This window comes from Triticum urartu, chromosome 7, assembly GCF_003073215.2.
Source record: "Triticum urartu cultivar G1812 chromosome 7, Tu2.1, whole genome shotgun sequence".
In the NCBI taxonomy this organism is placed as follows: Eukaryota; Viridiplantae; Streptophyta; class Magnoliopsida; order Poales; family Poaceae; genus Triticum; species Triticum urartu.
In genome coordinates, this window is record NC_053028.1 from 163,656,058 (window position 1) to 163,683,948 (window position 27,891).

At 48.1% G+C, this 27,891-nt stretch overlaps 1 protein-coding gene, 2 long non-coding RNA genes and 1 pseudogene across 17 annotated transcripts; 3 read left to right on the forward strand and 1 right to left on the reverse strand.

Moving 5' to 3' along the window:
- Positions 1–1,106: 1,106 nt before the first annotated feature.
- Positions 1,107–4,733, reverse strand: LOC125521991. 15 transcript variants are annotated; one of them, XR_007289594.1, is made up of 10 exons: positions 4,013–4,733; positions 3,746–3,840; positions 3,474–3,551; positions 3,327–3,389; positions 3,164–3,227; positions 2,952–3,034; positions 2,691–2,808; positions 2,536–2,615; positions 2,241–2,442; positions 1,107–1,371 (listed from the first exon to the last, which is right to left on the reverse strand). It is a non-coding gene; the product is annotated as an uncharacterized LOC125521991 (long non-coding RNA). The 15 variants fall into 15 exon arrangements; XR_007289593.1 differs by having other exon boundaries at positions 1,107–1,354; positions 2,230–2,442; XR_007289589.1 differs by having other exon boundaries at positions 2,241–2,615; positions 2,695–2,808.
- A 1,752-nt stretch (positions 4,734–6,485) lies between these two features.
- On the forward strand, positions 6,486–8,628 carry LOC125525635 (UDP-glycosyltransferase 92A1-like). Its single transcript, XM_048690639.1, has one exon. The coding sequence runs from the start codon at positions 6,622–6,624 to the stop codon at positions 8,074–8,076; it is 1,455 nt and encodes a 484-aa protein (XP_048546596.1). The 5' UTR covers positions 6,486–6,621; the 3' UTR covers positions 8,077–8,628.
- A 10,344-nt stretch (positions 8,629–18,972) lies between these two features.
- Positions 18,973–26,902, forward strand: LOC125523822. Its single transcript, XR_007290438.1, has 5 exons — positions 18,973–19,200; positions 19,293–19,509; positions 19,930–20,480; positions 20,569–20,808; positions 26,676–26,902. It is a non-coding gene; the product is annotated as an uncharacterized LOC125523822 (long non-coding RNA).
- Positions 21,535–23,283, forward strand: LOC125523821 (annotated as a pseudogene).
- Positions 26,903–27,891: the final 989 nt, after the last annotated feature.

Below are 27,891 nucleotides of genomic sequence, written 5' to 3' on the forward strand. Positions count from 1 at the left end.
CTTGCCGTCGATTTCTAGATTTTAAACCCAGGAAACACAAGAGGTAATTCATTGACCGTCAGACAACTTAGCACCTATATGAATATCAGGCACAAAAACCGAGAAGTGTTCGCTAGCTACCCAGAACTTGCGGCCACATTTGAACAATTTGACCTTTTTTGCGGGGAAGAACAATTTGACCGTTGACATGATAAATTTAAAGACCCTAAAAAAACACCAAACATAACACCTCTATACAGCATATATGTAGTCCAAAGAGGATGGATCAAATGGGCCGTCCACATGAGTATGTCCGCGACGTCAAGCGGCGCTGCCATGAGCACGTGGGGCCATGATGGGCAGCGGCCAGACGTCTGAGTTGATGAGGCCTGCTGGCTCGACTATTACGGCTTATGTTCAGTTTGCATCTCAGGTTCAGTTAGAAAATGAGATGATTAGGGAGTAAAATAAATTGCCCCATGACGCATGGTTCAGTTACCACCTCGGTAACTCCGGCCAATTGTCCATCTTGTCAGCTCACTGCCCACGCTCCATTTTTTTTTAAACGGAGGCAAAAGCTTTGCCTTATCAATTAAATAAGAAAGAATAGAGTTAGTTACAAACAACCCGAGTACATGGCATGCGGATTACTCGTGCAATATAATAAAGACCCTAGTTTTTTAGCACCGGCGATGATCCAAAGGTTAGCCTCGATGGCGATGGAGGAAAACAGCACTGTCGGAGGGGCACACTTATGCCTGAAAACTCGTGCGTTTCGCTCATTCCAAATTGTCCATGAAACAAGCATGGTGAGGGATGCCTTGGCTTGTCTGTGCGGATAGCCGTCATCGCAAGTACTTGCCCACCAAGATTGGAATGAGTCGAACAAGGGTAAGTGGAACACGCTCCATTATTCATCACAATACAGCCTTCAAAGTTTGCACACACCACCAAGGAAATTGGAGACACTTATTTTTCCTTCCATCCCTTTATTCTACTATTGATCTTGTCAGTTGGCAGTTAGCACTTTTCCCTTGTGAAGTAGTCGAATGATCGATAAACCAGACTGCATATAGTACCTTGTAGCTGACACTGTAGTTTGCTTTATTTTATAGATTGGTCATTAGTGGCAAAAAATAGTGTACTAAATTCCACATCACTGAACACAAAATGAAAAAGGTGATCGATAACATAGAGGGGTTTGACCTGAAAGGGGTGACTTAAGGAACCACACCAGTACAAAACTCATGCTTAAAATAACTCCAAGTCATCTCCCATATTTTAGCCTCACCACCATCATCCGAACCACACCACTACCTCGGCATGGCCTGGTTCTTTGGTAGAAAGAACATCCTTGTTCACCATTGGCTTCATTCTTCAAGGTGAGGATTTCTTTACAATTGATAGAAAAATCAATCATTGATGCAAAAAATTAGCACAAAAATACATCAATAAGTTTCGCATCCTACAGTGTACCTATAGGGCTGCACGACCACAATTTTCCCTACCTCAATACATAATACTCACCTAGTCAATCTTTCTGTTCAGAAACAAATTACGTGTGAATATTATTAGATCAACAAACATGGGATTTAAGGAAACACTTTCAACTTCACATGGGTCAAGCAAGTATCGACTGTATCGTATTGTCGCCTTTCATTGTATTATGCTTTAGTTCCAAGAAATCAGATGCATCAAGTTGATGCCTTTCTTTGAAATAAGAAGAGAACTCAGATGCATCAGTTGCCTTCCTCTGCTCTTATTGTTGATGTACAATAAGAACACACAGAATGTAAAGCCCCATTTCAGAGACATGAAAGGACTAATAATACTGTAGTGGCATATCTCAAATAGCTATGCTACAGGTACATATGTACAGGACCTAAATAAAATAGAATGCTTTCAGATTTGAGTACACAACCAAATTAAAACAGTTCAATATCATTATCACAATACAGTTGGGGTTGGTGGCATCAACAATCATTATTATGTATTATTGAAGGCGATACTGTGTACAATTTTCCGTTCTAGAGTTATGAATATTTACAGTAATTCAATCCCACTATTCGATATCAATTTGTTTGCAACGCAGGGGGGGGGGGGGGGGGGGGGGGGGGGGGAGGTAGTCCGACAAAAGATTTTCGCTACCTCAGGAAGAAAAATCTTAACTTCAAACAAAAATAGGTCTGATCCATTCTTGCCAACCAAAAGAGATATTAATCTACGGAATCAAGTAAACATAAGACATACTTTTGCTTCACCTGTCACAATGACACCATTGCATCTTCATCTTCGACAGCAGTATCTACCTTGGTGATGGTCAACTTGTTCTTCGAATTCAGGTGGAGAAATTTCTTTTCAGTTCTCAATCGGTAGAGTGGAGTCTAATATATTGGTAGTTTTGCCTACTATTGCCTCTTCGGTGTTCTTCTTCAGGCAAGAGTGAAATGCCATATTGTCTGCCTTGTTGACGAAAACATGAAGGGCAGTGTCCAGGTCATTCTTGCCAACCAAAAGAGATATTAATCTACGGAATCAAGTAAACATAAGACATACTTTTTCTTCACCTGTCACAATGACATCATTGCATCTTCATCTTCGACGGCAGTATCTACCTTGGTGATGGTCAACTCGTTCTGCGAATTCAAGTGGAGAAATTTCTTTTCAGTTCTCAATCGGTAGAGTGGAGTCTAATATATTGGTAGTTTTACCTACTATTGCCTCTTCGGTGTTCTTCTGCAGGCAAGAGTGAAATGCCATATTGTCTGCCTTGTTGACGAAAACATGAATGGCAGTGTCCAGGTTGTCCAGTGGAAGAACCTGCATATTCTGTAAGAAAATATCAATATGGCAATATATTTTTATACTATAGTTATTATTATATTTTTCTATAGACTTAATAAAATATAGAAAAAGTTGACTTGGAACAAAGGTAAAACTTCAATTCACTTAATTTGTAATGGAGGAAGTACCAAGTTACTTTCCGGAACCAGAGCTTCGACAGTGTGTTGATTAAGCTCATTTGGGTAGAGTTCTCCGGAACCTCAAGCATTGTCTGCAGGATAGCAAGATGCATTTTTCAGATAAAGTGCCCAGCTCTGCTTTTGTACTATAAAGAATTTTACTCTGAATATGTTACTTTTCCTTATCATTACAAAGTAATTGAAGTTCTTGTTTTGCTAACCGTGCATATTTTGGCGCCATTTTGCTGATCTTCAGAAAACAACAATGACTTGTGGATTGGCAACCTACAACGAAAAGGTTGTAAACAAATAAACTATCCAAGTAGTACTAACAAGTAACAAAGGGGATGATATCAGAAAGTTCCCACATAGTTCTTGAGGTACCTTCTCAACATACTTTTGACCAAACCGTTGGGGGTGTATTGTTAAGAACACAGAGTAGTCCACCTGTAGAATAAGATGAAGTCTTTCATTTGACAATTCTGGAATGAAAATTGGACACAACTATCAGAAGTGACCTGATTTCTTTACCTTTATCCTAACAAGTGAGAGTTTGGGCTCTGATCCACTGCCTGCTGTTGTGTCATTCTTCTCAATAAGATTGGCCACCTAAAGAAGCTCAGTCAGTAGCCAGTACAAGTAATTAGAGGGTACAAATTACAAACATCAGACAACTGAAACTCCAGGCCAACCAGCTCAGTCGACCAATATTTGGCCATGTTTCTGACAAAGAAATGGACAAAGTTTGTAGGATAGCTTATGGAGTACAACTAACTTAGAATCAGACACGAAGACATGCTTACCATGTTGGCGTATATGACACTGGAACCACTGATGCAACCATTGTCTAGATGCGTCTCTTTGGGTTCAAAACTGTGAATTTCAGAGATGTGCTTCTCTGAAAGCATAAAGATGCGATATCAGACTCAACACTTGGTTCAACAAATCACACAGTTTGGTGCAGTATTTATATCGCTTTCATGGGCAAATCCAAGTGAGAGTGGTACATTGGTCATCCATACATCAGATGGAAACGGGGAAAACAGAAGTGTGATTTTAGAGGTGAATACCTTAACCTCCCGCTCATGGATAAAATAGCCGCAGTCAGATGCGTGCTAGGAGGCAGCCTCCTGCTCGCAGGTCGTGGCTCTTCTTCCACCTCCCTCTGCGTTTGTTGATCTAGATGGAACAGGGAGTGCCGCACCCTCGTGCGACATATCGATTGACCCGACTCTCGCCTCTTCCTCGATCTCTTTGCTGCGTGGGCGGCAAGATGACGACGTGCAAGAGAGGAGTTGGGGAATAAAGAAACAAGGAGCGACAGAGGAGGCATGCGGCGCCCGAACTCAGCGCCGCCTCCCGGCCATGGCCACCGCCCCCTGCAAGCTTGCAGCGCCGGGGTCCGTGGCTTCGACGTCGGCGAACTCCTCGCCCCGGCCGACTCTCCATTTTCCCCTCCTTCATCTCCGTGTGCGCCTCCCGCCTCGCTGCTGCCGCCTGATGTGGCGCCCGAGCGCAGCGCTGCCTCGACGCCTCGCCGCTGCATCCCGGAAGCGCAGCGCTGCCTCGACGCCTCGCCGCTGCATCCCGGAAGCGCAGCGCCGCATCCCCGCCTCGCTGTCGCTGCCTGATGCGGAGCCCTCGCAGCCGCATCTCCCAAGCCCAGCGCCGTCTCCCGCGAGCCCACCTGGAGCTGTCGCCGCGGTGAAGGGCGCCGCCCCGCCGCGCTGGAAAGGAACGTCTGGATAAGATAGAAGAAAGACCGCGGGTTGATTTCTCACAAACATAGGGTTCTTTTTGTAAAAACGAAACGTTTTCTCATATCCACTTAAATAAGGACCGCAGGTTGAATTCTCGAAAATGGAAGGGCTTTTATGCCAAATTATTAACGACGTACGACCAGAAGCATTAGCCGCTTTATTAATATACTAGCAAAAGAGCCCGCGCGTTGCAACGGAAGAAGAAAATATCACACGGCCCTTACCCAATAACCATGGCATGGATTTTATCGTGCGTACTCAAGAAAAAAAATGACATAATTTTTAAAACCTATTTTCGAAATCATGCAGAATAAAAGAAGAAGCTCTGCGATCGGCCCAGCGGCCCATCTAACTCTTCCTAACCCTAGCCTGGTCCCATCTCCTCTCTCGTCCCCCCTCCCCTGCATCCTCGATCCGCCCCTCCCTCGTTCCTCTCTAGCGCTGCCTCCAGGAGAGAAGCGTCGCGCGCCCGCACTTCCCGCCAGTGCCGCCTCCCATGGCCGGCCACTAAGTGCCGCCGCCGTCCCTCTGTTCCATTCCACTCTGGCCATTGCTATTTTTTTCCCACCAAGAAGTATATCTAAGCGTAAAAGGAAACGCATCGATCAAGATTAAGAAAATCTCACAATATCAATTTCTTGCTCAAAATAGCACGCAAAAACCATGCAGTTTAAACACAGTGACAAAACTACTAAAGCTTTTTTTTCAAATACATACAATGCTTTATACGTATTAAAAAGAGTGAAACAACTAAAGTAAATACAACGCCTGTGCTAAGTCCACATGAACGACATCTCTTCGGGCACATCTAAACATCCTCTGATCGATCCTACCAAAATTTCATATCGGTGTCTAAACTCTAAAGATGACATACACGCGCCAGTTGAGTAAAACAAAAGCGAAATCAACATCCGAGGCTGCACACGGCGGAGAGGACATAGAGGTTTTCTCGTAGGTAGCTGGTGTAGACGAAGGAGACGTTGCGGTCCTGCGGGATGTAGTGGCCAGCGTTGAGGAGGCAGACGCCGGGGACTACGACGCGGAGCACCTTGGGGTCGACGGGGATGACGGAGCGGAAGTTGCCGCACTGCAGGCGGATCCTGGAGATGACGCAGGGCCTGCCCGTGCGTTCGTCGCCGGCGCACTGGTTCGTCACCGTCACCCTGTACATCGATGAGCCGTCACCCTAAGGCTCGCCGAGGCTCTGCGTTATGAAGAGGTCCTTCTGGAGGTCGTAGTGGCCAGCGGCGGCAGCGAAGGCCGGCGGTCCGGAGAGGGCCGAGGCAACCAGGACGTTGGTTCTCTGCTGGAATTTATATGTCATGGAAGAAGATGTATAGTTTCCTTGTGCGTGCAATCCAAATAACACGAGTTTGTCAGATTCCATGTTTGCGTGTTTCGGGAGGTCGATTCGGCCCGGTGGCAATTTGTTTTGGGCTGGCAGCCTGCCACCGCATGCATAGTCAGATTGCACATGACGTGGTTCTCCTAATTAGTACCACCTCGCGTATATGTTTTAAATTCAAAATGAAAGCGTAAAATTACGGGGAAAAACGTATTGTGACGGTGAATCCACGGAGTCAGTCCGTACTTTATTATTAGGGAAAGATATATAGGGAAAGATTAGGTAAGGATACAAATATATAGAGATAGAGATGGAGATTGCCACCTTGATACCCGTTGGCTTTATATATAAATTCAGCTATGCCTCTTTTTTCTTATTAAGAAAAAGCATACATACACTAAATAAAACACGGACGGCAGCGGAATCATTTTATTCCTTTGATGTGCTGTGAGGTAGCTGCGGGATCAGAGTCTATTTGGTGGTCCCTTGATTAATTTACTTCCTTTCACACCTCGACAATTTTAAAAGTCCACGGGTAAGGTGTCAAAAAGGTCCTTATATTTGGGTACCGTACATGTCAAACTTCACACTTACCGTTCCTTCTTCCTTAGCAATGGCCAGCACCAAACACGTCTTGCTCTTCCCGTTCCCGGCCCAAGGCCATCTCGGGGCGTTCATGTCCCTCGCCGAACTCCTCCACCGCGCCATCCCGTCCGCCGCCGTAACTCTGGTCTCCACCCCTCGAAACGTCGCTGCCCTCTCCGCCACGGCGCCGCCATGGCTTGCGTTCCACTCGCTCCCCTTCAACCCAGCCGACCACGGCCTGCCGACCCACGCCGAGTCCGCCGACGCCCTCCCCGTCGGGTTCCCCTTGGTCACCCTCTTCGAAGCTTTCGAGGCTCTGCAGCCCGCCTTCGACGGCTACGTGGCCAGCATGGCCAAGGACGACTCCGTCGTCTCCATCGTCTCCGACCTGTTCGTCGCGTGGGCCGCCAGCGTCGCGCGGAGGAACGGGTGCTCCCACGCCTTCTTCGCCTCGTGTGGCGCGTTCGGCACGGCCATCCTGCGCTCACTGTGGGAGAACGTGCCGCTCTCGGTCACCCCCACCGGGCACGTACCCGTGCCCGGGTTCCCCGGCAAGATCTTCCACAAGACGCAGGTATCCGAGGTCATGCTCCGTGCGGACGGCGAGGACCGGGCGTCGGCTTTCTGTCACCGGCAGATAGCTCACAGCCACGCGACGGACGGGGTGCTCATCAACACCGTGGAGGAGTTCGAGCCAACGGGGCTGGGCATGCTACGGAGCAGCCTGCGCGTCCCGGTTTGGCCCATCGGGCCTCTCATCCGCGTCGCCGGCGCAAGACCGGCCGCCTCCGCCGACAAAGTGCACGACGGCATGGTAAGCTGGCTGGACACGCAGCCGCCGGCCTCGGTGCTCTACGTGTCGTTCGGGTCCCAGAACTCCATCCGGCAGGCGCAGATGGCGGTGCTGGCAATGGCGCTGGAGCACGCCGGACGGCCGTTCATCTGGGCTATCCGGCCGCCTGTGGGGCTCGCCGTCGCGACGAGCGAGTGGCTGCCGGAAGGATTCGAGAAGAGAGCGCGCGACGAGAACAGAGGGCTCGTCATCCGTGGATGGGCTCCGCAGGTGACTATCCTCGCCCATCGCTCCACGGGCGCGTTCCTCTCGCACTGCGGGTGGAACTCGGTGCTGGAGAGCCTTGTGCACGGCGTGCCGCTCCTCGGATGGCCGCTCGCCGCCGACCAGTTCTGCAACGTGGAGATGTTGGAGAAGGAGTGCGGCGTGTGCGTGGAGGTGGCGAGGGGGAGCACGGAGGACGCGGCGCCGCCTGAGATTGACAGGGTGGCGGAGCTGGTCGAGACGGTGATGGGGCAGACGTCCAAGGCGGCGGAGATGCGGAGACGGATGAAGTGCATCGGCGAGTTGATGAGAGGCGCAGCTACAGACGACGTTGGGTCATCGAAGAAGGCGCTCGAGAGCTTCCTGGGAGCAACGAGGATGCATTGAAGATGGCATGGGTGGGGAACATGGGCTCACATGACAAAGGGCAATGTTAGACTTACGTCCAATCATTCTACACCTACTTCCGGTCAATTACGTAAACTTCCTCCCCTTATTTCTAATCAAAACTCGCCAACTGGCCAATCCTCCATAAATCATACAGTAGTACTGTAGTAATCGCCAACTGGTGCCGAAAATGCCTGTTGGGACAGGAGGACACACTAGGATGGAAACGAAACCGCACCTACCCCTCTTGATAAATGAAGTTTTTTAAATTGTGTCCAGTTGTTGGGTCGTCGCGTCGTTCAGTGGACGTACAAACTATTCATCGTGTGCAGTAGTTCCGAAGGAGAAATGGACTTTTTTTGTGGGACAAATGAAGGGGACGGAAGGAGTAGAGTGCAACAAACATATTGGGCTGGATGATTTCTTGTTATTTTTAATTATGCCAAGTACGCAATTGAATGAAAGAATTATTATGCTTTGTCGTTCTTCATAGAGCTTCCCGGGTTGTTTGTTGCCGAAAAGATTTGTTATGCCTGCCATTTTTAATCGTGCCAAGTTGTCAAGTTATTACCGCTTCTCGAGTTGTTTACATATAATTGCCGGAAAATATTTGTCACACTTGACATTTTGAATTGTACCGAGTGGCCACATTATTTCATACTGCTTCCCGGGTCGTTTACACTCAATTGCCGGAAAGATTTATCATGCTTGTCATATTTTATTGTGCCAAGATTTATCATGCTTGTTATGTTTTAATTGTGCCAAGTTGTCATTTTTATCGGTTCCCGAGGTATTTAGAAATAATTGCTGGAAAATATTTGCCATGCTTGCTATTTTTAAGGACGCCGATAAGTGCCACACGTGTGGCGTTAGGGAGTCCGCTCACACATTTTGTGTGGTGTATAAAAGGAACAGCCCACACACCTACGCGTGGACAAAACAACTAGCGCCCACACGCCTCTTTTTTTCCCCTCCCGATCCCTCTCACACGCGTGTGCGTGGGCAAAGTTGATAACGCCCACACGTCCGTATGTCAGGCCTCGTACCTCCTGGTCCCGCACGCCACGCGTGACGGTCACCACGCGCCCGCAGTTGCCATGGTCCAGACCCTCGTCCATGTTCGTTTAACTGCAGTTGCCATGTCGCTGAACTACAGTTGCCATGTCGGACAACTGCAGTTGTCATGGTTGTTCAACTGCAGTTGTCATGTATGGTCTGATCTAATGTAGTTGCCATGATTTCATAACTTTAGGAGTTGCCACATACTAACACTAGGCAGTTGAGAGAGTTGCCATGTGCTCACAAGCATGCTAGGGCAGTTGCCATGTAAAAAGGAAGAGTTGTCATCTGCTTACGTGCACGTTAGGGCAGTTGCCATGTACATGCACGTTAGGCCAGTTGCCATGTACCATGCAGAAACATATGGCAACTCGGTAAAAGAGAGTTGTCATCTGCTTACGTGCACACTAGGCAGTTGCCGTGTACCCTGCAAAACACATGACAAACTCGGGTAAAAAAAGAAAGTTGTCACCTGCTTATAAAGCACACTAAGGGCAGTTGCCATGTGCACTGCAAAACACATGGCAACTAGCAGCTTGGGTGTGGGAGAGGAAACGGGCATGCGGGCGAGATGGCAAATGCACATACACTAGCCATTGTGTGTGCGTGTAAAGCGGCGTGTAGGTGAACTGCTGAACGCCCACACACCAGCCCCTCCTATGTGGTGAAACGGCCGTGTGCGCGATCGGCTGAACGCCCACACACCAGGCCAGTCCTACGTGGCACTAGAAACATACTAAGATTCGTGCGCTCACGGACGGACGCGGATCCATGCGTGTGGGCGAGATGCAAACGCCCACACGTATGGACGTTAACATTTCCGATTTTTAATTGTGTCGAGTTCCCACATTATTTCGTACTGCTTCCTGGGTTGTTGCACGCAATTGTCAGAAAGATTTATAACCAAATTTTTAAAAGTAATTACCAGTAGTTTAATTGTACGGAAAATATATGTGAAAATATACTTAGTCCACATGCTAGTTTTTACTAAAGAAGGACGTTCTCATTTTGGAGATATATACAAGACGTGCACATGACGAAAAGAAAAGGAAAGCCCCAGCAGACTAGCAGCCTCCCGTACAAAAGCATTGTGTCTGGTAGCGGTGTACTCTCTCTGTAAACTAATATAAAAACGTTTAAATCATTATTTTAGTATTCTAAACATTTTTATATTAATTTACGGAAGGAGTACCATTTTTGAGCGAACCGCACATCGCATAGCATACAAGCCTTGGTTTTTCTTCCTGTGTCTTGCTGTCCTATAGTTTGCCTATGCCCGGCCCAAGAGAAAAAGGGTTTTGCTGCTCTATACGCTGCGGTACCCGGCCCAGAACCTCGGCACCATCGGCTTTCACTATTCCTCAGCCTGCGAGTGCCCCTCCTCCTGACGACACCGGCTTGCTATTAAGAGCATCTTCAGTCGTTTGGCCCTCCAGCGTACCCGGTAAAGGCCTTTGTGCGTTTGCGCCGGCGTTTTTTCGCTTTGTGGGGCTTACGTTTCCAGCCGCGTCCACAAGTTTCGGCCCCCAAACGCACAAAAATTTAAAGTTCTATTTCCCGCTACCAAAAAATGACATAGGTTCGGCGATCATCATGCCATAGGTTGGCGATCATCATGCCACAGGTCGGCAATCGAACATAGCCAAAGTCCGGCGATCAAAAGGGTAGGAACCATAGACATGGAACTCAAACGATAGGTTCCTCTACCGTAGGGGTGGGAGAGCTCGGCGTAAGCGTGGGCACAGTTGCAGTGCTCGGCGTTGGCGTGGGCGTAGTTGCAGTGGTGGGCGTAGGCGTAGGCGTGGCAGTGGTCGCTGCCGGTCCCAGCATCTGGTTCAAGATGAGGTCGTTCTCCGCCAAGTACCACGTCTTCACCTGCTCATCCATTGTCGCCATGTCTGCTCCCATCAGGAGCGCCAGGTCGGTCTTTCTCTTCTTCGCAGCGACGTTGGTCCTGAGAAGATCGAGCTTGATGTCATGCTTCGTCATCAAAGCCGACCACCTCGCCTCGGACTTCTCCTCCCTCTTGGCGGCGTGGCTCCTGGCGTCGGCGATGCACTGTTCTATCAACGACCGCAGCCGTTCGGCAGCGAGAGCTGAGTCCCTCGCCGCCTTGGCTTTCTTGTTGCCATCAAGACGCCCTTATGTCGCCGCTGAGGCAGGCACGTCCGGGTTGTAGACACCATCCTTGGTCTTGGCGAGAGCGAGCCGACACTTTGTCCATTTCTCGCACGACTCAATCCTGGTTAAGACATGAAGGAACTTGAACTCCAGGTCGTTGTTGTCCTGGCAAAACATGTCGAACATTCGAACCATCTGCACAGACGAAGAACAAGTGTCGGCGAAGTACACGACGAAGAGCTAGGCCGGTGAGCCATGGACATACCAGACGCTCGACGTTGGCGCCACTCTCCGGGCGAGCAATGACCGCCTCCTAAATCCCATGCCACTTGTTGCATGTTGGGGAACATAGTAATTTCAAAAAAATCCTACGCACACACAAGATCATGGTGATGCATAGTAACGAGAGGGGAGAGTGTTGTCCACGTACCCTCGTAGATCGTAAGCGGAAGCGTTATGACAACGCGGTTGATGTAGTCGTACATCTTCACGATCGACCGATCCTGGTACCGAAAGTACGGCACCTCCGTGATCTGCACACGTTCGGCTCGGTGACGTCCCACGAACTCTCGATCCAGCTGAGTGTCGAGGGAGAGCTTCGTCAGCACGACGGCGTGATGACGGTGATGATGATGCTACCGGAATAGGGCTTCGCCTAAGCACCGCTATGATATGATCGAGGTGGATTATGGTGGAGGGGGGCACCGCACACGGCTAAGGGATCAATGATCAACTTGTGTGTCCTAGGGTGCCCCTGCCCCCGTATATAAAGGAGCAAGAGGGAGGCCGGCCGACCTTGGGGCGCGCCAAGGAAAGGGAGGAGTCCTCCTCCTAGTAGGAGTAGGACTCCCCCTTTCCTAGTCCAATTAGGAGGAGGGAGGGAGAAGAAAGGAGAGGGAGAGAGGGAGGGGAAGAGGGGGCGCCGACCCCCCTTCCTTGTCTAATTCGGACTCCCAAGGGGGGGCGGCCAGCCCTATGGCCCTCCTCTCTCTCTCTCACAAGGCCCATGTTGGCCCATTAGTTCCCCCAGGGGTTCCGATAACCCCCCGGCACTTCGATAATTATCCGGTGACCCTCGGAACTCATCTGGTGTCCGGATATAGTCATCCAATATATCAGTCTTTATGTCTTGACCATTTCGAGACTTCTTGTCATGTCTGTGATCACATCCAGGACTCCGAACTACCTTCAGTACATCAAAACACATAAAACTCATAATACTGATCGTCACCGAACGTTTAAGCGTGCGGACCCTACGGGTTCGAGAACTATGTAGACATGACCGAGACACGTCTCCGGTCAATAACCAATAGCGGAACCTGAATGTTCATATTGGCTCCCACATATTCTACGAAGATCTTTATCGGTCAAACCGCATAACGATATATGTTGTTCCCTTTGTCATCGGTATGTTACTTTGCCGAGATTCGATCGTCGGTATCTCAACACCTAGTTCAATCTCGTTACCGGTAAGTCTCTTTACTCGTTTCATAATGCATCATCCCGCAACTAACTCATTAGTCACATTGCTTGCAAGGCTCATATTGATGTGCATTACCGAGAGGGCCCAGAGATACCTCTCCGACAATCAGAGTGACAAATCCTAATCTCGATCGATGCCAACTCAACAAACACCATCGGAGACACCTGTAGAGCACCTTTATAATCACCCAGTTACGTTGTGACGTTTGGTAGCACACAAAGTGTTCCTCCGGTATTTGGGAGTTGCATGATCTCATAGTCATAGGAACATGTATAAGTTATGGAGAAAGCAATAGCAACAAACTAAACGATCATCGTGCTAAGCTAACGGATGGGTCAAGTCAATCACATCATTCTCTAATGATGTGATCCCGTTAATCAAATGACAACTCATGTCTATGGTTAGGAAACATAACCATCATTGATTCAACGAGCTAGTCAAGTAGAGGCATACTAGTGATATTCTGTTTGTCTATGTATTCACACATGTACTAAGTTTCTAGATAATACAATTCTAGCATGAATAATAAACATTTATCATGATATAAGGAAATATAAATAACAACTTTATTATTGCCTCTAGGGCATATTTTCTTCATTGCAAGCCTACTGGATGGTCGCCCAATGGTTGGCCATGCCCTTCTCGTCGCGATCCATGTGGATGCTGGCGGACTCGGGGTCGACTATCTTGCGCTCGTCGAACGCCGTCTTGACCCTTCTCCAATAGGTGTCGGCATTCTGATCCGCGTCGGTGATCGGGTCGATGCTGACACTCTTCCATGCTTCGGCAAGGCACTCGTCTTCCTTTGGCATCCACTTGATGCGAGGCTTGCCCAGCCTGGCGTTGGACGACCTCTTCTTCCTTCTCCCTTGGGCCGCTGGCTCCGCCAGTTCTTCCTCTTCCACCACCTCCTCGACATCGTCTTGCTCGATGTCCTCCATGTCGACGGCGGTGTCCAGCGTTTCATCTTGCGTGCGGAACCCGGGGCATGAAGCGGCAGCGACTGAGCCGTTCGTGATGATCTCGTCCATCTCGATGTCGGTACCGCCGAGTTGTGGCGCCAAGCTTAGTGCGAAGGATAGGGGTCCATGGCGCAGAGTTGGCACAAGCTGAGTACGTCGGCCAGTAGCCGTACTGGGAGTTGAGGCCGACGGAGAACGTGGGGGAGGGTGTGCGTGGGTCGGGGCTGATGAAGCCAGAGGGGGGGGGGCGGCGCAGAGCAATGCGGGAAGGTGATGTTGGGGTTGAAGCCGTCGAGCGCATCACCGTCGACGTAGTCAGGCGAGGGCGCGTACTCCCACACTGGTGGCGAGAAGTTGGCCGGTGATGCGACGCTCTGGTGGCTACCCCACGCGCCTTGTGGGTACTGTCCTGCCTGTTGATGCGGAAGGAGCTGACACTCGTTCGCCATGCCTGCACGAAATGCCTCCTCATGCTCCGCCGCTGCATCCCTGGCCTTCTTCATGTTGAGCCTGTTTCGCCGATCGTTGACGACCGCCGTCCGGCGATCAACGTCGGCCTTCCACTATGCGTTCGTCAAGCCCGACGGCCTTGGCATCGGCGCCCTCTGTTGGGATCTACGGTAGGGTGCGTCGATTGCAAATTAATATTTCCTACGCGCAGAACAACCAAGAACATGCTACGGGAGATGGATCATAGTTCGTACCACTAGACGCGCAGTGCCGTGCAACGGAAGAAGAGTTGGAGCAGCGCGTCCGCTTGGATCGTCTCCTCCTCGTCCGATCTCCCTCGTACAACCAGTGGTCGGTTCCCACGTACAGGTTCGCCGGAGCGGGGCAAGTGCACCGCCTCTAACGGTATCCGTGCGTGCAGGAGGAACGTCGTGCGGCGGACTGCTAGGTCTGATCACACAACCGGCGGCGAGTGGAGGTGTCTATTCGCAATACATGCAAACCCTAGTGACAGCGCCGAAGCGATCAACCCCTGAGTGTGCCGCACCTCCACTATATATATAGGCGTCCGTCGCGGGCTCAACACTTGGGCCTCGCACGGACCCTAAAGCCCATAAGTCTACTCGGCCACAATCCAAATACAGTTCGGATCACATCCGACCAGTGTCCTCGGATCCGACCTCATAGATTCCTTCCCTTAAGCGCGTGACCCCTTAGGTTCAAGTCGGCTTGGTCGCAGTTCGGATCACCTCCGAACTGCACAGTTGGTAGCGGCCTCTAGCAAGGCATGCCGAACACCAAGCAGACTATAAAGCTGGTTAGCGAACCTGTACATCACACTTCCATTCCTTTTGCCACACGATATATGTTGTCGAGCTCAAGGCGAGTCTGTCATCCTTGTGCTAGCCTGACCTCTTTCTCGTTCCAGTGATGCCGACCACAAACCGGATTATCTCATAATCCTTGTCGCGTGGCCATGCTTATCCTGGTCGGATCACACGAGGGGCCCAGAGTATATCTCTCCTAATCGGAGGGGCAAATCCCATCTTGCTCGACCACGTCTCGCAGCATGGTTCTGGACAAACCCGAAACCTACCTTTATAACTACCCAATCACGGAGTAGCATTTGGTCGGCCCAAAGCAAGTCTGTCACCATCCCGAGTACATGCTTCAGCTCAGGTCTTAGGACATAGAACATATGTTGTACTAAAGACTCACAGATGACATATCGCTGCGTCTCATAGTTGGGTCTGTCCAACTCGGACCTTATCTCGACTCGGATCCGACTACGTCGAATCCAACAAGATCCTTCCAAGTCCATATTATCCGGTTAGCATCCAATACTCCATGGCTAGTGAGACCAAGCCATCGACCATGTTATATGCTAGTCTAGTTGGCTGCGCGTCCACACAGCCCTTTCGACTAGGGACCTTTTAGGACAGTCATCATACAATGCATAGTCCCACAAACAAGTCACGTACTTGCTGATACACATTATTGATAATGTCCAAGGACTATCTTTATTCATAAACACATAGGAAATATCATCATACATGATTGCCTCTAGGGCATATCTCCAATACCCTCGCCTTCCCCGACTTTGGCGGTTGGGGGGGGGGTGGCTATGTGAGGGGCCGCGTACTTCTTCGGCGGCATGGCGGGAGCAGCAGGGAAATGGGGAGGGAAAAACGGAAAAGGATGGGAAAATAGGCCGGTGTCACCGACAGTATGGGTCCACGCGCCTTTTCCCTTCAGCCAGTGCCCTAAGGCGCCCCCGGTGCGCTTGGTTCGACTTGGGTTCACCGGATATAATTTCGGCCCAATCCGATGAAAAACGAGTATCTAGGACGCGGCTGGGCATTTTTTTGTATCGGCCATAAAAAGGCACCCTGCGGCTATTTTGGGGGAGGGGGAGGGAGGGGAGAGATGCTCTAACTCGTGTGGGCTGCGAGCAGCCGAGGAACCTATCCCTAATTTATGCTTGCTCTTGTTTAATGCATGTAGTACTTCGTACTAGCAGATTGGCCTCCGGAATGTGGCTTTTGAGTTTATAAACTGCGATTATTCTTTGTTGCCTATGTGTAGCTCCAGATTGACTTGAAAATAATTCTCACAAAGAAGTGATTGTTAGTTGTTGTGAATGCAGATTTCAGAAGAAAAAAACAACAACTTATTATTGTCTTGTTCAGTGGCCAAAAGCTAAAAATGTTCCCATCTAAGCTCTCAAGTTGGTTCCATGTTGGGGCCTACAGCCCCCCTACCTCGGCCGTTGGTCTTGTTCATACTGGCAATTTGAGGTCTTCTCATGTGAATCTAGCATATCTGAATCAGGCCGTAATATCAGGTCAAAATAAGATTAGGTAAACTATGACTGATCTAAGCACCTTATGTGAAATTGGTGAAACATGGTGCTCCTACATTTCAACTTTCTTTCACACACTTGTAAACAAGAACATGCTATTATTGCTGCAAGATTCCAACCTGGTAAGAAACAGATGCTATGGCTAGCACGGACGGATTTTCTTTGTGAAAGCGTCTCGTAGACTTGTGCCGAGCTCGCCGCCGTCGGGACTAGTACGCGTTATTTTTAGCTGAGCCCGTGTGTTGTTTAGGCTGGCCACAGTGGGAATAACATCACTAGTAACATCACACTTTTCAAGATAATTTTGCTTATGTGACACATATTTAATGTTGAGAGAGGTGATGATGGTAACTTAGCTAGTTAGGCTAATCATAGTGGGAGTAACTTAGCTAGTAACATAGTGCACTCCAATTTTTTCTTATGTGGCAAGTAATAAATAAGAGATGGTAACATAATATGTTACTGTAACATAATATGTTTCTTTCCTCCTCCCGACCCGACTCCTCCTCCCGACCCTGTGCGGCATCCGCCGGGCCGCACCAGGCGGCCACATCCCGATCTCCCCTCGACTCCCCGTGCACCCCCTCCCTGCGCCGCCACCGACAACGTCGCCGGGCAAAGGCCCCGTGGCGCGGCGGCGGCGGACCTCCTCTGGCGTCCTAAGATCTGAGGCGGCGGCCTGATTTGGATCTCCCTCCCGACGAGGATGGCGGGCAGCGGAGGCCGGGGCGCGACGGGGGGTTTGGCTGCAGCCGGCGGGAGTAGTATGAGATGGCGGCAGCGGCGGCCGGGGCGCGTCCCGGGCTGCCGTTACGTCCTCAAACTGCTGCATCTCATCGGATTCGGTGACGGCTCGCTGAAGCACTCCGGGTCTGCATTGCATCACGAGGATTATGGCGATGGTGGTCATCTCCTACGTCGGAGGTGGTCGACCTGAGATTGGATGATCGGATCCCGTGATCTGTAATCTAGTCCCGGCTACGAGTCGGGGAGACATAGTTGTCGGTGAAAACCGAGCCGATGGCGGACGATGGCGGCGTTCTGCGCCGTTACCTTGATGAAGGCATCATTCTGTAACTACTGTCGACCCACTCGTGCTGCTCCGAGGGAAACCCTATGATCTGGTTTTCCAGTTCGGACGATGGCGGCACTGCGGTGTCGTTTCTCTCTTGGGAGCATCGTTTGTGGAGCAGCGCTGGAAGTCAGAGGCAGGAGGTGGAGCGGCTTCGTCTTGCACAGAGCTTCGGTGGAGATGTCAAGTCATGCCTGACCGATAGGTGCTACGCTTTGTCATGCCTGGTCGGCAGGTGCTAGGCACGACAGATCTTCCAAGGACTTCAAACTGTGTTGGCTGGTGGTACTTGGCAGCATGGCGCTGAGGTGTATCAGTGACGACCGCGACGTGCTCAGCTATTTGCGTGCAGGAAGGAGGTGCCGTTGGGCGCCGTGGTGGCGTCGACGATAGCTAGACTGAGCAAGGTTGATGCATCAGTACAGTTCTGAAGATGGAGCGGTGGCAGTTGGCGGCGGCGGCCTCTGAGAGCACGCCGGACCAGTGTGTGCCCCAGACCCGGCAAGTGGCTAGGTTGGGGTCTCAGGTCTTAGATGTTAGGCTTGGCTGCGATGTCTGTTTGGTATTAGGCCCAGGCTATCTGCGCCCCTTCTTCAGCTGGATAGGTGTAGCGACAGTCTGTTGCTTAGACGGTGGCTTTAGTCTTACTGTTAAATCACTTTATAAGGTCTTGTGAGAATAATTAATAAAGTGGCCATATGCATCGCCCAGATACAAAGGCCGGGGGTCATCCTCCTTTTCTATAAAAAAACATAGCACTTTCCAAGATAAAATGAGTATAAGTTAATAAATGAAATCATCTAAGATACTACTATTATGTTACTTTGCATTATGAATGTAGTAACTTAGGCTAGTGTCATACGCATGACACTAGTCTAAGTTAGTCCCCACTATAACTAGCCTTACTGTAACATCACGCACACCAAGACAATATGAGTCTATAGGTTAATAAATGAACCATAACATGACAACACACATATGTTACTACCCACTGTGGAGGTAGTAATATAGTCTAGTAAAATATGATGTTATTAGTCTAAGTTAGTCCCCATTGTGACTAGTCTTAGGTGAAGATGAGGATTGGGTCATTAGGGCACTCAGGGGGTATTTTTGGGGGGCCACAATGCTTAGGGGGCATTTTGAAAATAAGGGAGCTGGAGGCGAGCGCTTCAGTGCAAACTTGTAAATATTAGAGCAGACACTCAGGACGTAGATCGGACGACTGAAAATAACTGGATATAGGGATACACCAGGGACGTGGAGTAACTGAGCGCGAGCTCACAGGAGCTCGTTATCTAGGTCGTTGGTTGGAGCTTCTCGATCTGTGCCATAGTTCTGTATGCGTGCATGCGGTCCGCCAGAAAATCGAGCACTGTTGGGAAATACGTACGCGACAGCGTTGGGTGGTGGGCCTTCACGTGGGGAGAGTCGACGGATCTGACGATAGTTTGGACGGCCGTCAGTCTCCAGCGAGGTGGGCCGTGGAACAAAATCGGTGTTCTCCGTCTGATCCGTGGACCAGGACAATTGCTGAGGGCTGCGGGTACGGTGTGGGACATTTGGAGGAAGCTGAGGACTGTGGCACAGAGGCGATGAGCATGCAGCCTATCAGCAGGTAAGTCGATCTTTGTTTTTCCGGCGATGCTGCCTCCTTTTTGAGCCCTCTGTTTTAGCTAATCCAGAGGATGGCTTTCTCCCAATTTTCAGATCCAGTCCGCTGGAGGAGGTAGGGAATAGCTTGGTGCCGGCTGCTAGTTGTCATTGTCTTTGGTGTGGGGGATTTGTAGGCGGTACCGCAGGCTGAGGACGACGCGGCACACCAGCGGACAGCAGATAGCGGTGGCGAGCAGAAGAAAGAGCTCGCCGCCGACGTCGGAGCTGTCAACGGGAAGACGAATCCCCGAGCACCGGGGTGGAACAAGAGGTCAGTGAATAACAACTTTGCCTTCCAACACGTATTGAGTGATTTAGGAATAAAACGAATGAGTGAGTAAATCATGCAGTTAGAGTGAGTGCTAATTGTTCTACTGCATTCACGAAATTTATGTTGTGTGTGCCCTGTGTGTGAAGGCTGATTTGTTCTCTGCATTCACAAAATTCAGGCTATGTGCGCCTCTGTTTGCAGGCCGATTGGTGTCATCATTAAGAAAAAAATATTGATTTATGTACTGGTGTTTGCAGTCTGTTTTGCTCCCTGCATTTAGAATATTCATCCTATACGCGCCTGTGTTTGTAGGTTGATTGCTCTCTGCAATTAGGAAGTTCATGCTATATGAGGCTGTGTTTGCAAGTTGTTTGCTATCTGCAATTAGAAAATTCATGTTGTATGTGCCTGTGTTTGCAGGCTAAGGATTGGTATTGCCTCCCCGAGCAAAACACCGCGCCTAAACCGAGTAAGTATGTTCTAAAAGGCAGTCAGGTGTTTTGCGGAGAACCCAACTGAAAATGTGATGACATTGGTTCTTGGCACTACTTTCACCTCTGTGGCCGAGGCATATGATTTCTACAATTTGTATTCATGGGAAAAGGGGTTTTCCATCCGGTACGACAAGAGCCGGCTACATGTCCAGAGGACAAAGTGCATGCAGGAGATAGTTTGTGGGTGCTCGGTTAGTGACTAATTTGCTTTTGCTGGTTTGTGATCAGTAATTCGATTCAGTTTGTGAATTTTTTTGCCGGGTAAGGCTGGGGTTGAGAACACAAGGTCTTGCCGTGGCCCATAACGTTACATTCCGTCTGGCTGCGGGGACAGGAACTTCACTTTTCCATTTGACAGAAGGTTGCAATTATCCAGTTCTTCCTAGACAGAAGAGAAGCTGGGGCGGCGGCGTGCTTGCTTGCGTAGGAGGGCGACGCCATTGAAGACATGGAATTCTTTCGACAGCCGGTTAACAGGTGATGTATCCCTAGACTAGTTCAATTATGTAAGATGGTATAGCTGGAGCTACAATTTCTTAGAGATTTCCCCCTCCCAACATGTCAGGATTCCAATCCTTGAGGGGATGGATGGCACCGATCAACTGCTGGATATGGGGAAGTACGCCTGCCGGCCCTTGGAGCTCCACTGCTGGCAGCCATGAGTCATAAGCAGTGGAAGTGATGAGTGGGAGGCATAGCTCCTAGATGTGGATGCCGGACCAGTTAAGGGGAAGCGCAACTCTCTGACTATATCTCAGCAATCAATGGGGAAGGTGAATCCAGAGACTCCTGGATGGACAAAAAGGTTAGTTTGTAGCATTATTATCCTCGTCAGATTACAAATTAAGGATTATAGGTACGTGTAATTAGTTAATTAAGTGCTAGGAACATGTCGTTGACTTGTAGTTGACATTATAGCTTATTTCATAGTTATAAGTTTGTTGTAGGGTGCTTCATAGGATATGTTCTGTAGTTCCTCAATAATTTATGGAATATACCACACTCGTGATATAAGTAATGTTGAGTAATCAATTTTGAGGACACCGGAAATTTGCAAATGTGATCAACTAAGTCATGCAGGGTGCGGTTTTCCACAACTTGTATTTTTGTGCTATCAGGGTTAGTATTAAATGTTGAGAGGACGAAATGCATGTAGGAAATTATTTGAGGTTGCGTGCTAAGTCTTGATGATGCAAAAACCAGGAAAAAAGGTGAACTAGTTTGTGAAGGAAATGATTTTAAATTTCTATATTGTTGATATACAGGGGAAGCAGGGTTAGAGAATACACAATCATGCCCTTGTGAATGCCCTACACTGACCCAGTTGCTTAGGTCAGAGGACAATGGTTTGTAAATATCTAAGCACAAGGAGAAACACAATCCACTACTGGAAATAGGGAATTTGCCATCAGCCAGCTCTTTGCCATCTGCCAGCTGATGGCAAAGAACGTCTTTGCCATCTGCTTATAAAAAACAGATGGCAAAGAACTGACAGACGGCAAAGAACATGGTTGCCATCAACCAATTCTTTGCCATCTGCTAGTGTATGGCAAATAATCTTTGCCATCTGCCAGCAGATGGCAAAGAGGTTGGCAAATCCTATGGCCGTCAAGCATGTAACGGCGTACCAGCCCCACCTCTTTGCCATCTGCCAGCAGACGGCAAAGATTCTTTGCCATCTGCTGGCAGATGGCAAAGAGATGGGGTTATTTTTTTCCAGGTAAAAAAACTGTGGGGTTATCCCCTCCCTCTCTCCCCACCCATCCAGGTAAAAAAAAGACGTTCGCATCTCATCCACACACCACCACCTACCTCCTCCCTCTCCGCCTCCTGTGCCCCTTCCTCCCACCCCCATCCCCATCCCGCTTCGCCTTCCCCCACCACCCCGACCTCCTCGACCTCTACCTCCCCGCCGATCCCTTCTTCGCCCCGCCCCCTATCCCCTCCCCACACGCCTTCCTCCTGCACGACCTCACCGACCGCGTCGCCGCGCTCGAGCTCGCGGCCCGCGCGGCCGCCCCGCAACCGGCGCGCCGCAAGTACACCTACGCGGCCACGGAGCCCGGCGGCCGGAAGGTCAAGTGGACGGCGGAGGAGAAGCCGCGCGGCGGGGGCCGGGCGCTCAAGTGGGAGGCGGAGCTCGCCTCCCCCAACGACGACGGATTCGACCGCAAGTGGAGGTGGGAGGCCAAGTCCAGGGCGGCGCCGGAGGCAAGACCAAGACCAAGTGGGGCACCGAGATCAAGGGCAAAGGCTCGCTCGAGCCATGGTCGCATGCCTACACCTGGGAGGAGGACTTCACCGCCTCCGACGACGACGAGGATGAGCTGGAGGTCGAGGAGCGCAGGCCGGAGAAGCCCAAGAAGATCAAGGCCGCCGCCAAGGACAAGGAGGTTGACAAGAAGAAGAAGAAGCCGGCGAGGACGTGTGTCCAGATCGAGGAGATCCCCGAGGACAACACCGCCGGCTGCGACGCCATCCGCAAGGTACGGTACTCAGCACAAAAGATGAGATTTTTGCGGGGGTTTGGGTTCTGTGGCCCGATCTGAACGAAATGTGTGATTTCCAGTAGAATTTCCAATAGAACCAAGTTACCTCTCGCTAGATTTGAGAGAAAATTTGGAATTTTAGAGGATGCTAGTGTCCACACTCTAGATCTGTGCTTAGTACTGGCTACAGATTGACTGAACTCTGCTCTAAATGATATCAGCTTGAGGATTCTGCTCCCTTGCAATGCACTACTGTCATATGTGTACTGACCGCCTGACATTTGTCTCTCTTTCTGATAATGCAGGCCTTTGCCATGGGGAACGGCAAGGGGAAGGCCAAGGAGCTGTCGCCGCAGGATGCCGCGCTGCTCATCCAGATGAACTACAGGGCGCACCTCGCCCACCGCTCCCAGGTGCTCAGCTGCCTGCGCGATCTCGCCGTCGCCAAGGCCAAGCTCAAGGAGCTCCGGTCCCTCTTCTACAACCTCTCCTACAGGCGCCGCCTCTCGCACGACCACGAGGAGCGCCAGAGGTTCTCCGAGAAGATCATTGTCCTGCTCCTCACTGTCGAAGCGCTCGAGGTGAGCTCCGTCACGGCCTGTTTACGATTGCCGATTGCTGATTGCTGATTGCCATTGCTGTGCTGTGGATTTGAAATTCAGTTACTGCATACAGTGGTTAACACTACTAGTCGTCAAACCCGTGCGATGCACGGGCTAGTCTTTCTACTATATTTTACCATAAGAATTGGATTTTTTGGGCATTTAATCCATATATAGCAATAAGTGATGTCCTAACCAACAGATCCTAAGAATGAACCTTTTCTAAATTATGATTTTCTAGTGCAACGTGTACGCTACTGACCAACATGTCAAATGGAAAGCACTTTATTCTCTGCATCATATACTCACGCCGGTGTAAAGAGCCAAAGGGTTCGTAGTTCACATATATAGACTATGTAGAGGAATCATCTTCCTCAACAAATTCTTTGAGAGTTTGACCTATGTCTCTCTCACCGTAAGAATATCAGAAAAATAATCTTTTAGAGCACATGCCTCGGGGAAAGTGAAAAATGAATACTGAAACTGGTTTGTCACATGCATTATATTTGGTTTAATTTAAAAGTATACAATTCAGATCAATCTGGATATTTTCTGCATGCATTACGTAGTACAAGGCCAGGTAGTAAGCATTCCGATCAACAAAAAATGTCGTAAGATAGATAATTTGAACGTACAGACCTTATACAAATAGTAGGTATGAAACAAAAGAGAGAGACAACATAGTGGTAGAACATGGATAGAGCAGATTTGGAGAAGTGCGATGATCATCTTGTATTACCTTTCCTCCTATAGTCCCCTTCAGAACGAAAATAATTACAGTATATGTGCTAAGTTAATCCATAAAAAAGGTAAAACAAAAAGAACTATACAAAAGCCAGATTCAGGTATTGCTTTCGAAAAATCTTTAAGCAATGCAACTTACAAAAACAACCATATATTTATCATTGATATTGTTAGTAAAAATTTATCATATATTTCAAAGTTCTCATAGCATCACTGCAAGATGCGAAACCATTTGCAGACATCTTATTATTTATCAAAAGCACGGTTTCTTTTTTGCAGGAATTCTATGCTATTTAGTTTCATAACGTTTTGTAATATGAAACTGCCAAAATAAAACTTAGGCGCCACAAATTGGGAAAAGCTCAATATTTTTATTTACAATATATTGTTGCTTATTAACCTCAATCAGCCAAAACAGGTACCAGTGAAACACATCCTTATTAAATAGGCATATGATGTGTAATTTCATAAGCTTCTCTAAATATGAAACCGCCGAAATAGGATAACCAAGAAAAACTCGTATAGCTCAGAAAGAACGGGCTGCTAATTGCACACCTCGCCCGTCTCATATTCACATATATATGGACTACACAGATACATCATTAATGATATTACAATCAGGTTACAAAATAACTACTATGTACAGAAGATATCCTACCATCTATATGAGGCTTGGCGTGGACGTCAAGATGAGTGGCAGCTGATGCGGAATTATTAGAAGAGCAGTCGATGCAGCTGGTCATACTCTCACTCAGTATTTCTATGTATCAATATTATGTTGCTAATTATCCCCAATCTGCAGTCAATAGGTATCAGATGAACACTTGCTTATTTATAGAGCTGCAGGTAGGAATCAGTTAAGAGCAGTCGATGCAGCTGGTCATGCTCTATTTAACCTGTAGTTGTTAGAAAAAAATAGTTGTTGTCACATGTGATTCACAGAAAGTTACTGGACATATTTTATCGGTGCAAAAATTGAATTTGGAGTAGCTTGACCAGCTCGATGTTGACAACTGAAAGGATGCTCCTTCTTGTGATGTTGCTTGTCTAGACACCAGGTTTAATTTATAAGCTCACCAGATCTGACCTGATGATCTCGATTAGATATCCATATGTTGTAGGTGAAAATATTCGGGATTTAATCCTTGGAAAGCAGAACACTATCACATGATAGTATAGAAAACAAATTGAACCCGATCCAAAGTCATGGTAGATTCAAGGGAAGAGAGAAATTCAGAACAAAATATTATGAGAAAACGAACCTCATCTAGATGAGAAACAAACCTTAACAAAACAATTGTGATGCAATACACTCCTTGAGCACATCGGATCGACGCCCGAACTTGCTTGCACAATTTGAGAGCAACATGAATTGTTCCTGGGGCTAAGGAGACCATGGAGATTACATGGCCCGTTGTTGCTTTAGGTTGTTTTCTTAAAGGAGAGAGAAAGAGACGTGGAGAAGGTAGATACTTTTGGGGTGTCCTTGGCTTGTACGTGAAAGGATTGTGACCCTTATCTCTTTCGGCTTCTTCTCCTTTTAAGCGCTTTTGTATATCCTTTCATGTTTTTTCTAACTTATCTTCACGGTTGTTGATAGGGAGTATCTCACTCGGCTTCTATTTCTTCTACAGCCGTGAAAACTGCGAGTCTTCTAAAAAAAGATAGTTTGTTATTTGTGGGCCGTTCAAGAAGTTTTTTCTGGCTGATTTTTTCTTGGTCAAGATTTCAGCCAAGGATTACATGGATTAGATAGAACGGCTCTTATTTTCTGATTAATGTGTAATTTGTTGGGAGTCTATATATAATTAGTATAGCTATAGATAGATACATATAGATAGATAGATAGATGTATACAAAATTACAAATAAAATACAGTATATTATGTTCTCTCTATCATAGTCATATCAGGTATACTGAATAGTGTACATTAAATCTTGATTATATAGCAATATATGTTTCATACTGTCACAGTAATTACAGAAACTATACTCCCCAAAATCAATCCATTGATTGCCATGAGCTTCATAGTATTTCAACCTTATCAGATCAAACTAACACATGGTGTGCTATAGAAAATACTTCTAGATCTGACATAAATAGCTGAGTGGCTGAGTGAATAGCTTACCTGAAGCTGGAGAGACTGATCCCAGTAGCGCACACTCCAAAAGTTGATGCTGGTGACTGCATGCATCTTCTGCCCTTTGTAGCAGCCATTTATCTATAGATGCTGCTAAAATCACATCCCTGGTAATGCTCCTTTCCTTAACTCCACCATAATGTACGGATGGTTATGAATACAGTGGTGCAGACCTCTCTGCATCTAAACTTGAGCACAGCTTTTGCACGAAACGTTTTCTAAAATACTCCCCACCATTGACATCAGAATCCATAACATGTTGGTTCATGATCATCTCCACGTGCCTGCCTCTGCTCAGTCTAGGAGATTCAGAAACAAAGAGCACATGAGAGCATGCTCAACTTCCAATTCCTTTTTTATGTGAACATAATGACCTATACAGTGGTAGTTCGATCAGTGAGAAACTAATAGATGACATGCTCCTTTGCATCAAGTGTTCACCAGTTCATTAATAATGGGACCAATTTATTCTGCTGTCCAAAGATGTAAAAAACTGTAACCGGATATATGATATATGGCATCCAAGATTGCAGGTGAGTATATTCGGGAATTAATCCTTGGAGTGAACAACACAATGATAGGACATGATAGAAAACAAATTGAACTCGGACATCATAATAATCTTCACATTTTAGTTGCATCATAATAATCTTCTTCTAGTCTTCTTCTTCTAACTTTCTTCTTTCCCATTTTACAGATTTGCTTAAGATCACGGAAGCTTGGGTTGATGGAGTGCTTGTATTTAGTTTTTGTTTTGACCTTGTGAAACTTGCTACCTATGGATGAAACTATGTATATGTACGGATGAAACTTGCTACTATTGGTAACATGTATTGGATATATGTGTTCATGACTATTGGTAATATGTGTTGAATATGCTATATTGGTCATATAAATATATTTGTGTTTGATTTTCTGTGAAAATGAATTGATATAAGAAAAAACAAAATTAAATGGGGCAATATAGTTACTTTGCCATCAGCTGGCAGATGGCAAAGAGGCCACGTGTCATCTACATGTAAAATTTGGGCTGGCCTATTTGGGCTCTTTGCCATCTGCCAGCAGATGGCAGAACTCTTTGCCATGTGCTGGCAGACGGCAAAACATGCAGCCTTTGCCATCTGCTGGCACACGGCAAAGAGCCTGCATACTTTGCCATCTGTTGGCAGACGGCAAAGAGCCTGCAGCCTTTGCCATCTGCTGGCTGACGGCAAAGTATGCCGTTAGCCTTCTAACGGGGCTAACCCCGTTAAGAGGCTTTGCCATCTGCCAGCTGATGGAAAAGCCACAGGCTCTTTTCCATCAGCCAGCAGACGACAAAGAAGCCTTTGCCAGCAGGGTTTCAGACAAACTATTTGCCATCTGCTGACAGATGGCAAAGCCTTTGCCATCTGCTGACCATGCCTTTGCCATCTGCCATGGCAGATGGCAAAGTGCCAGATTCCAGTAGTGATCATTCACTCTCTCCAAATTGGCGGGTAACCGTTCACTGGCCGTCCCACAAACACATAGATGTTTACAACATAATTAGGAGATTTTTTGGTTAAATAAAAAAGTCCCCTTCACTAAGTGATCACTGAGAACATTGTGCAGGAACTTGGGTTGTGAACAAGCGGATGATGATGTGAGGAAAACGATGGAATTATTTAAGGAGTTGGGTGCCAACAATCCGCGGTTCACATATCAAGTTCGAGCAAATTTGGAGGGCCGAATAAAATGTCTGATGTGGACGAATGGTAGCAGCCATTTGCGACTACAGGTGTCTGAGTGGTTTACATGCGAGATGAACCCTAGAGCTCTTAGCTGGACACAACAGTATGTGCATTCAGTGCTACAAATTCCGAAAAAGTGGGTCAAGCCTGAAGTGATGGGTGTATATGCATATTTTTATTTTTGTGAGGGTGCTCAAATAA

Excerpts from the sequence above, each read along its gene's own strand:
- LOC125525635 (XM_048690639.1), top strand. The coding sequence starts at position 6,622 with ATGTCAAACTTCACACTTACCGTTCCTTCTTCCTTAGCAATGGCCAGC.